This window comes from Harpia harpyja (assembly GCF_026419915.1).
Source record: "Harpia harpyja isolate bHarHar1 chromosome 5 unlocalized genomic scaffold, bHarHar1 primary haplotype SUPER_5_unloc_1, whole genome shotgun sequence".
NCBI classification, from domain to species: Eukaryota; Metazoa; Chordata; class Aves; order Accipitriformes; family Accipitridae; genus Harpia; species Harpia harpyja.
The window spans coordinates 88,454-98,648 of NW_026293153.1; the positions used below are offsets into that span (position 1 = coordinate 88,454).

The 10,195-nt window shown below is 61.0% G+C and overlaps 1 protein-coding gene and 1 long non-coding RNA gene across 2 annotated transcripts; both read left to right on the forward strand.

The window, feature by feature from the left end:
- Nucleotides 1-5,391: 5,391 nt before the first annotated feature.
- Nucleotides 5,392-6,851, forward strand: LOC128137942 (T-cell activation Rho GTPase-activating protein-like). Its single transcript, XM_052779204.1, has 4 exons — nucleotides 5,392-5,541; nucleotides 5,774-5,935; nucleotides 6,020-6,129; nucleotides 6,476-6,851. The coding sequence occupies exons 1-4, from the start codon at nucleotides 5,392-5,394 to the stop codon at nucleotides 6,849-6,851; spliced, it is 798 nt and encodes a 265-aa protein (XP_052635164.1).
- A 725-nt stretch (nucleotides 6,852-7,576) lies between these two features.
- Nucleotides 7,577-8,381, forward strand: LOC128137953 (uncharacterized). Its single transcript, XR_008233925.1, has 3 exons — nucleotides 7,577-7,670; nucleotides 7,757-7,917; nucleotides 8,289-8,381. It is a non-coding gene; the product is annotated as an uncharacterized LOC128137953 (long non-coding RNA).
- The last annotated feature ends 1,814 nt before the right edge of the window (nucleotides 8,382-10,195 follow it).

The window sequence follows — 10,195 nt, forward strand, 5'->3', positions numbered from 1 at the left end:
AGGGAGGCTGCCACGCTGGTTCAAGCACGGACTGCTATCCCCTGCTCTTTTTCCATGCGGGCACCAGGACACGGTAGAGCAAAACCCGGGCAAGGTCAAGCAGGACCTGAGAGTCTTGGGGGCAGGAGTGAAAGGGACGGGTGCCCGAGCGAAGTTCTCTTCTGTCCTGCCAGTCAGAGGTAGGGGCGCGTAACCGAAAAAGCCGGTCGAAGAAACTCTCTGAGGCTCGATTTTGGAGTTTGAGAAAGCAGGCATTCTTTATTGCAGCGCTGGATGCACAGGGGCTAGTTCCTCCTAGCGTGCATACCGTTACCTACAGCAAGGCAAGCTTATATTGTTCTAATCATGTAGTTATTTATGTTATCATTGACATAGTGTCCGCCCTTTGGGCATGCGCAGCGTGGCTCATCTCTTTTTCCTAGTTAGCTGGCCTCGGCAGGTTTTAATGGCTGGATGCACCAATGTCTGTCCCGACAGCAGGTGGGGGACAGGGCTCTGCCCTTCATGAGACCCCCAGCCCCTGGAGTGGCGGCTGGAAGATGGGTAGGTCAAAGGACCCTGATGGGAGCCCTGCAGGGCCTCATCCATTGGACCAATGGGCACCTTCCCTTGTCACACAGAGCATCTCATGGGCTGGAAAAGGGATGCTCTGGCGAGTTTCTGGCCAATCTCTGGAGAAGAGCTTCTCCCCGCCCCTCTCCCAGGGGGTTTCCTGGCTCTGGTGCCCTTCCCAAGGACAGCCCCACAGGTGGGTGCAGCCAGCATGGCAGGAAAGAACAGGCAGCAGCCCCAGCGGTCAACACTGCGGGAAAGCCAAGGATAAAGCCTTATCACGCAAGTGTGATAAAGCCTTAATAACCAAGTGTGCTGCTCCACGGACAGGACTATTCCTGCCTAAGCTCACCACACATTGCATTTCCCTGTGGCTTTCGGCAGGATATGAATGGCTCTTCAGTGCCGGTGGTTGCTTCCCTCTTTCAGGAACAATTGCAAATTTTCTTCCTCTTGGACCTGCCTCAGTTCCAGTCTCTTGGGGACTGAAAGCTGGCACAGCATGGGCGCCAGAGACGTTCCCACAGCTTGGCTGGCGTCCACAAGGAGGAGTCTGCCTTTAGCCACGATGGTCATTTCCAGGGAAAACAGCTTGTTGTATTGGCCAGGACCCTACGCGGACAACAGAAGAGCAGGGATGCGGCCATTGGCCACAAGTCCAGTGGAACAGGCTGCTCAAACACAGCCCACTGTGACTTTCTGTGCTGCTGGGCCTGTGGGGACAAAGGATTAAGCCTGAATTCCCTACATGAAATAGAGCTATCGCTAGCCTTGTGCAACGGCACCCAGGAGCTGGTCCTGAAAACCACCAATCCAGGACACGGAAAGCTTTTAACCGCTGTGGCTATTCTGGAATAGACTGTGCCGTGTGCATCCATTTCTATTAACAACCCTTCTCCTGCAGCTGAAAAGGAGTTTGAGATCTTGCGTATGGCTAAAGGGGGTTGGTGGCCTCGGAGGGTGGCTGAGGCTTGGGGCTTGCATTGCCCGTGACCAGCTATGATCACAGAGTGACAGAAGAAAGACTTTCCCTGGGGAAGAGGCACCAAGGAGTGGTTGAGGTGGAGGAAAACTTCACCACGGTTTTGCTTGCAGATGGAAAGTTCTGGATCAGAGAGGAATTCTACATCTTCCATAGCATGGCACAGGTAGAGGCTTCTGTTGGTACCAAGTAGAGGCAGAATGTCAGAGAAAGTGGCTCATTGAATGGGAACGATCTAGGGAAATTTACTTGGCTATTAAAAGCCCCATTGCTCTAGCCGTTGAATCTTTTTTCTCTACTCCTTTTTTTTTTGGAAGGGGGTGGTGGGAGGGGCACGGATAATTTATCTTCATACCTACAAAAACAGGCATTGTAGCAGTCAAGATGGAATACGCCTTTCTCACGTACCTTTTCTTTTTTGAACGTGGTGAATTCAATCTGCTGATCAATAGCCCACTGAGTTCAATAGACACCTTGAATTTTTATCCTTCGGCTCAGGAGCTAGACGCAACCTCCTGTCGTTGGTGTTAGCACAATTAATGCAGATAATGTGCTACCTTCCACCTCATAATCTAGGCTACGTACTATCTAACGATCCATGCGAGAGTACAACCTGATCCCAATGTTACACACAACATCAGCACTGTGAAGAGCTGTGACATTCAAATGAAAAAGGAGACATTTTGAACACCTTTTAATAGCTTGCAGGAATACCAAGGGGAAGCACTGTGTAAATAATACCAAAACCAATACGGATTTTCCCCCTAAATTTCTGAACCTACTGTGACAAGCGATGGCCTGTCAAAGTGCATGTCTGCACCCCCTGCGCTGCACCACGCGGGACCTGTTCACATTCCCTGGTCTGGGAGATGGGGCAGAGTGGACCCTCAGGCAGCTTGCAGGTGGCACGCAACCGGGAGGAGAGGCTCACGCGCCGGAGGGTCCTGCTGTCAATGAGGGGCATCTCGACAGGCTGGAGAAGGGGGCTGACAGGAACCTCGTGTAGTTCAACAAGGGGAAGAGCAGAGTCCTGGAGACCTGGGGACGAACAAGCCCTTGCACCAGTAACTGCTGGGGGACACCCAGCTGGAAAGCAGCTGTGCAGACACCTGGGGTCATGGCGGACGCCAAGCTGACCGATTTAGAGCCAGAAAAGTGCCCTTGGGGCGAAGGCGGCTAACTGCATCCTGGGCATCCCTGCAGCAGGGAAAGCATTGGCAACAGGCGGAGGTAGGTGGTCCTTCCCCTCTGCTGTGTCCATCCAGCCCTGGGCTCCCCAGTACCAGGCAGAGCCGGCCATACTGGAGAGAACTCTCGCCCCAGTGCCCCTCCCACTTTCCGTTGGGCTCGGAATGTTGGTCAGTTGGAGCCCACAGCCACCAGAGACAGCAGCACGGAGCTGTGCTGGCACGGAGGAGCGCTGGGAGGAGGCAGGATCTGGCCCAGCAGCACCGAGCCGGCACCGGCACCTCGCTTCCCATCCCCGCTGTCGCCGACTAGCCCGCGTCCTCGGTCCACGGCGAGGGTCCTCCTCTCCCGGGCAGGATGGGCCAGGCCAACTGCTGCTGCGGCTCCAGGTGGGCTCTCCCTGTGCCTCAGGGACACGCGGGCACGGCCAGGACCCGCAGCGGTGGCCTTTCTCATGCCCGCCGCTCTCTGCTCTGCAGGGAGGCTCTCACCGATGCCGAGCCGGTGCTAAGCGCGGACGTGCGGCTGACCCGGGGCCGCAAGAGGAGCGAGAGACGCCTTCTCCTCCTCCAGGAGGAAGTGGTGATCGCCAAGTTGCAGTAAGACCCTCAGAGCCCAGCTGCCTTTCCCCCATCCCTGGCCCTGGCACCAGGGCAGGGACACCCCGGCACCAGCCCCCGGCCCTGGGACCGTGGTGCTGGATGCACCCATCGATGTCTGTCCCAAGGGCAGGTGGGGGACGGGGCTCTGCCCGGGGGGACCCCCAGGAGGCCACCTCCAGCTCACCGGTGGCCTGCCTCTCCTCTCTGCAGACGTGGCACCACCCTGCGCCCACAGCTCCGCCTGGCCCTGGACCAGCTGTGGGTGCTGAGCGGCGGAAAGGAGGCAGCGGGGGAGGAAAAAGAGGAGGAGGAGGAAGGCAGCGATGAGGACAGGACCTCCATCATCCTCATCTGGCCCACCGGCTCCTGCGTTGCCGCTTTCGGGTGAGTCGTGGTGCCACGTCCCGTGGCCGGGCAGGAGAGGTTCCCAACCATGCCCACGCCATCCTGTGAACGGCCTCTGCCCTGCGTGCAGGGAGCGGGAAGCACGCCAGCAGGGAGGGATGGGGGCATTGCCAGGTCCTGCATCCCCTGGTGCCCTTTGGGTCCTCAGAAGAGAAGGGCAAAAGCAGCTGCTCTGGCAGGACAGGGGGAGCCAGGGCTTGGGCAGCATCTCTGTCCTGCCCCGCGGGGCTTCGTCCTGCCCCTGTGTCCTTCCCCGCGTGGCTTCGTCCTGCCCCTGTGTCCTTCCCCACGGGGCAGGGCTGCGCAGGCGCCCGCCTCTGCCCACGGGCTGGGGGGCAGCAGGGCCTGACGCTGGTTCTCCTCTCTTTCTGCAGCTCCCAGGCACTGAAGGAGCTGTGGGTGGGCACACTGCTGGGGTAAGCTGGGGGGGATGCTCCAGGTGCAGCCGGACGGGGGCAACACAGCTCCCCAGCTGGGGAGAGGTGCCCTCGCGGCTGCGGGCAGCTCTCGGGCAGAGCTGCCTCACAGGAGAGAAGGGGCAGCTTGGGGCTCAGCCAGCTCTCTCCCTGTCCCTTCCCGGTGCACAGGAGACCAGGAGGAGCAAAGAGAGCCTGCGTGACCCGTCTCCCGTCCCTCAGACCCCTGGAGAAGGAGCTGAGCCGCCGCCACACCGTGAGTGTCTCTCCGGTCTGGGCTCTGTCCCCGAGCCCTGGTCCTCCAGCCGAGCGGCAGAGGCATCGCTGCTCACCTTCCTCCACTCCTTCTCTCTTGCCCAGGGGAGGACGTTCAGCGCCAGGAGCCTGGAGAGGCTGGTGGAGGGCCAGGCAGAGGTGAGAATGGCTGCCTTTCACCCGCCTCTGGCTGTGCCAGCATCTGCGGCCAGCGGGGTGAGCTTGTGCGGCAGGGATGGAGGGAAGAGTGGTGCCACGGTGCCACTCGGGGAGCGTAGAGGGTTGGGGAGCCACCGGGAATGCCAGCACATCCTCGCTGGCGGCGCTGGGGGGAAGCCTGCCGTGTGGGGCAGAGAGCCCGGGAGGGCAGAGGGTCCCAGCTCTGCCGCGCTCAGGCTGCTGGTGCCGGGTGGCAGCTCGCCGGTGGCCCTTTCTGCTGCGGGGCTGCTCTCTAAGCGCAGCCTGCTTCTTGCAGGATCATCCCAAGCAAGGGCCACCGACAGCCCCATCTATCAAAGCTGGGGGACTTTGCCGCTCACCAGGTGAGTTCTGGAAAGAAACGCATTGTCCTGCAAATGGTTGAGCTGTGCTCACTTGTCCCTTGAGTGTCGCCATGCAGGTGCGGCACCCCAAGGGAGGACGTCACCTGGACGAGCAAGACACCCGCTGGGCAGCAGCTGCTGGACGTGGTTCTGCGGGGACCCAGAGCCTCTGCTGCTGCCCACAGCTTGGAGGAGGGCAGGGCGAGGGCTGGGACAGGTTGTCCCAGTGGCACGCCGGCCCTCAGGAGCCTCTGAGCTGGCGCCGCTGAGCTGGAGCTGTGGTTCCAGCTGCTGGCTCCCTGCCCATCCTGCCGCACCGCTCAGCACCGTGCTGCAGGCAGGGCAGGCTCCAGGAGTGCTGGCCCGGCTGTCTCCATTGACGCGCTCTTGCTCCGTTTTCCTTTTCAGAAGGAGGGAACAGCAGCAGCAGCAGCAGCAGCAGGAGGAGGATGGGGCTGCCCTGGCCCTTTGCTCTGCGGAGGACCCCGGCCGCTGCCCAGGCGCCAGGGCAGGCGGGCTCCGGCTGCGGCAGGGCGCTCTTTGGACAGCCCCTGGCAGCCCTCTGCGGGGAGGACGGCTCCCTGCCCCAGCCCATACAGGTAAGCCAGCCTGGGCAGGGGGTCCCCAGTCCTCCCTCCGGCTGCTCCAGAGGGGAGGTGGGTGTCCCCAGGAGCTCTGGGGATGGGGGATTGGGCCCTTCACCCCCAGAAGACGCTTCTGGTGCCAGCCCCTTTGGGGGGGGCAAGGAGCAGGGTCTGGGGCAGTGCTTTGGTCACTGCTGTTGGAAGGCAGCTTCTCAGCCAAGCAACTGTCCTCCTGCCCCTCCTGCAGGAGATGCTGGCTGCCCTGCACAAGGAAGGACCGTCGACAGAAGGGGTATTCCGAAGAGCTGCCAGCGGGACAGAGTTTTGTGAGCTGCGGGAGGCCCTGGACCACGGTGCGCATGTCGACCTGGGCAGCCAGCCTGCGCTGCTGCTGGCCGTCATCTTGAAGGTGAGCGCTTCTGACCTGCAGCTGGAAGAGCTCCTGCCTGGCCTGGAGTGTTCAGAGGCTCACCTGGAGCCCCTGGCATTGCAGGACTTCCTCCGAAGCATCCCCGCCAAGCTCCTGGTGACAGACCTCTACGAGGACTGGATGGCAGCGATGCAGAAGAGCGGCAAGGAGGAGAAGGTTGAAGAGCTGAAAGCGTAAGCGTGGGCAGCAGCCTGCCTGTTGAGGAGGGACTGGTAGAGGCCTGGGACTTGCCTGAAAAGGGACGGTCTCCTTAAAAAGCTGGGTCTTCTGACAGCTTGCTTTTGCTGGGGTGGGCTTAGATTGCGGGGGAAAGGGCATGGACAGGGAGCCTGCCCTTGCCTGGGCTCGGGTGAAATGAGGAGCTGGGAAGCAACGCCGTGCTTCCTTCCTGAAGCGCAGGAGCACTGACCGCTGGCTGAGAGCACCCGGAAAGCTGCGCAACCCACCTGCGTTGGGCAAGCTTCGGGGACGGCTGTGGGCAACATCTGCTCCATTAACGTTGAGTTCCTGTTCCCTCAGGGTGGCCAAGAAGTTGCCTGGAGCCAATCTCCTCCTCCTCAAGCGGCTGCTGGCCCTCCTCCAGCACATTGGCCACAACGCCTCCAGCAGCAGAATGACCGCCAGCAACCTGGCCATCTGCCTTGGGCCAAATCTGCTGAGCCCACCTAACGAGGACCTGCTCCCCCTCGAGGCCATGCTAGCCGTGACCGAGAAGGTGCGCTGGACTGAGCGGCCGGCTGCAGCCTTGCCGGCCCATGCGAGCTTGGCTGCTCAGAGGTCCCTGGCTGCCTCCTCTCTTGAGCAAATGCTGGTGGGGTGGCTGCCTGCGAGAGCAGCCCCACAACCACAGCCGCCTGCGCAGAGGCAAGGGTCGGGAGTGGGAAAGGCTGCATGATACATTTTCAGGCACCTGGGTTGAGACCGAGGGTTTGATGTGTGCAGGTGAACGTGCTGGTGGCGTTTCTCATTGAAAACTGCGGTGACATCTTTGTGGAGGAGATGGCTGGCCGCTCCTGTCCATCAGCCGGGGAGTCGCCAGCACCCATGGACGGAGCCACAGGTACGAGGAGGAACTGAGGGCTGTCACAGCCTGGGGCTTGGGGTACCAGAAACCTCAATGTCGAGAAGACAGCTGGTGTAGGGCTTTGGGTGGGTTTTGCTTTAGGTGTGCTTTACTTCCAAGGAGTCCCATTGCTGCACCTGCTTTTCCTTTCTAGACCTGCATTTGGAAGAGCAAAGAGGCCCTGCAGGCAGAGCAGACAAGGACCACCAGGCAGAAGCCTTGCTGCACGCAGCACCCGCCTCTCTGCTGGACGTCCTCAAAAAAACTGGGGGAGACGCGGTGGTGGAGTCCAAAACGGCAGAGGTATGGCAGCTCCATCAGGAGCTACCCTCCTACCCAAGACACGGTATCCCCGTGTTTGTTGAGCTGCCAGAAACGAACCGAGTGTCACACACCTGTGTGAACCCTGTGTTGCAAAGCGAGGCCCTTGGAAGAAAGGGCTAATGCCAACCAGCCAAAGGCATCTTCTCTGTAAGGCTAAGGCAGCGTTTTGCCAGACAGTCGCCTGCGACTCCACGGTGCCCCTTGCCACCTGCTGACTCTGACATTTCTGTTGTAGGCACCCGTTGCTTTGGCTCCAAGCACCCCAGGGACCACAGTAGACTCCCTGGGATGCACAGAAGGACTAAAGAGCCTTTCAGAGGAAAGAAGGTAAAATGAGTCAGCTTTGGGTAAATCAAGAAGTGATTCTAGTTGATCCTGGCTTTACCTACCTAATCATACTGTGGGATGGAAAGGTTTGCAGGCTCCCCCCAGGAAAAGGAAAACCAAAAGAAAAGAAAGAGAAAAGAGGCCTGGGCAGAGGAGAAGGAATGCCAACGAGAAAAGAAAAGAAGGAAGAGAGAAAGAGATGGGGACTTAAAAGAAGCAGGAAGGTCCAGCAGGTCAAGAAGCCCAGGTGTGTACCAGGCTCTGCTGCCCATCTTTCCCAACTCTCAGCGCTGCTCCAAGTCAGTCCGACCCGGTGGCAAGGGACGCTGCTGCGCAGGGCTTGGAAATAACTCCGTGGCCGCTCCCCAGGGGCTCCCCATCGAGCCCTGCTGCATGGCACGGGGGCCCTGTGCATCTCTGCACACGTGCAGGTCTCTAAGGGCATTACCCGTGGGGATAAGGCGCCAGAGCCGTCCCCTGGTCGATGCCAGCCACAGCTCTCTCTTCTGGGCTACGAACAATTCCTCGTCAACGGTGTTCCCCAAAGAAAGGGGAACCGAGTCATGCCTATTGCTGCCTTTGTGGGTTTATCAGTGCTCTCTGGCTCTGTCATTGTAGGTGCCGTTTCCCTGTTACTGGCTGAAGCCCTGTGACTCCCGGGCCCGCCCCCCGCCGCAGTTGATGTTCGCAATAAAAGGATCTTTTCTCTCTTCTGAGTGTGTCTGCCATATGATATTCTGGAGTGGGGAGCTGTTGCTTGGTGATGAACCCTCGGGGAGGAGTTTGGGATCGTGCCTTGCCCAGGCATCCTTGCCCGCGGGCATCAGGGCTGAGTTCAGGTGCTTTAGGAGTGGAACCAAAGCACAGACTCGCACAGGAGGGTGGAGGTTGGAAGGGAGCTGTGGAGGTCATCCAACCCCTCTGCTCAAGCAGGCTCACCTAGAGCGGGTTGCCCAGGACAGTGTGCCCTTGGGTTTTGAACGTCGCCAAGGACGGAGACTCCGCAAACTCCCTGGGCAACCTGTGCCAGTGTTTGACCACCCGGACAGGAAAAAGTTGTTTTCTCATGTGCAGCTGGAGCATATCATGTGTTTTAATTTGTGCCTGTTGCCTCTGGTGCTCTCAGTGGGCACTCTTGAGGATAGCCTGGCTCCCTCATCTTCAGTCCCTCCCAGCAGTTTCAGATAGATAGATAGATAGATAGATAAGACACCCCCCCCCCCAGGCTTTCTCTTCTCCCCACCCAAGTGTGCCAGCTTAAAAGCCCCAGGGAAAAGTCGGCTTCCTTGAGGCTCCTTGTTTTGCAGAGGGCAGAAGAGCCCCAAGTGACCCGGAGACGTGGAGGTCCGTGCGGTTCCCCTGCCAAGCTGGCCCAGGGAAGAGAGGCGGAGGGCTGGAGGGCACAGCTGGACTCCTGCTCCTGCAACAGCAGGGACTCGCTGGCCAGAAATGGCCCCGAGGACCCCGGCAAGGGGCTGTGCTCAGTGCTGCAGAGGGAGGCCAAACCCCCCCGGGACCTGTGCCAAAAAAACTCCTTCCTGAGCCCAGCCCTGGTTCCCCGAGCAGGGTCCGGGGAGCTCCTGCGGGGGAGCGCATTGGGCATCGGCAGCCAGGGACCTTTTCCAGCCCGTTTGGTGCAGAGGCACGGGTGGGCGTGGGGCATCGGTCCCGGGAGAGCCGTCGCTGACTCCTCTTTCCCGGGAAGGGCAGGTCGCTCTCGCCGTGTCTCTGTCCTGCGCCCACCCGGGTTTCTTTGTCCTGCCAGCTGCTGCCCAGCGAGGAGGGTTCGGCTGAGCTCAGCAGGGACGTCCCGGGACCCGCCGAAGGAGAGCTCCTGCTTGGTCAGCATCCTGACCGCTTCGCCTTGGGGGGGGCTCCGGCGCTGTGCCGAGCTCCGCCGAGCCGAGCGGAGCCAAGCCCAGCGAAGCCGAGCCGAGCCGAATGGAGCCGAACAGAGCCGAGCTTTGCCGAGCCGAAGCCGAGCTTTGCCGAGCTTTGCCGAGCCGAGCGGGGGCGGTCGGGCGCAGCGGCATGGGCGGGCAGGGCGGGCAGCGCTGCCTGCGGGCGCGGTGCGGCTCCTCCAGCCGCAGGTGATGGTGGGCAGGAGCCGGCCCCTCGGCACCGCGCACCGGGCGCTGCAGCTCCTCGTCCGGGGGAGCGCGGGCGCGGAGACCTCCTGCCCACGGCAGGGGCGGGCGGGCAGATGGAGAGGGACACTGCCAGGGGCCGGGGAGCGGCCCGGGGGGCCCCGCGTCTCTGGCAGCGATTGCCCCGGTGGCAAGGACACCGATGCAAAGGGAGCGAGCCGGTTCTCGTGGCTCCGGCGCTCTCCAGAGGCGCCGAGGGCCAGCCAGGACTAAGGCTGCACCCACGGCAGACTTTGCCTCGGGCTCGGCGCTGCTGACCAGCCTGTCCCCGCCGTCCCTGGGCTAGCCCCGCTCTCGGGACGGCACGTCCCACGCGTGAAGTGGTGCCTGGGCTTGCCCTGGGAGCGGCACGGCTCGGGAGCGTCGTTCCCTGCGGTG

Excerpts from the sequence above, each read along its gene's own strand:
- LOC128137942 (XM_052779204.1), top strand. The coding sequence starts at position 5,392 with ATGGGGCTGCCCTGGCCCTTTGCTCTGCGGAGGACCCCGGCCGCTGCC. Across the intron at positions 5,542-5,773 it reads CCCTGCCCCAGCCCATACAG|GAGATGCTGGCTGCCCTGCA; the intron begins GTAAGCCAGCCT and ends CCCCTCCTGCAG. Across the intron at positions 6,130-6,475 it reads AAGGTTGAAGAGCTGAAAGC|GGTGGCCAAGAAGTTGCCTG; the intron begins GTAAGCGTGGGC and ends CTGTTCCCTCAG.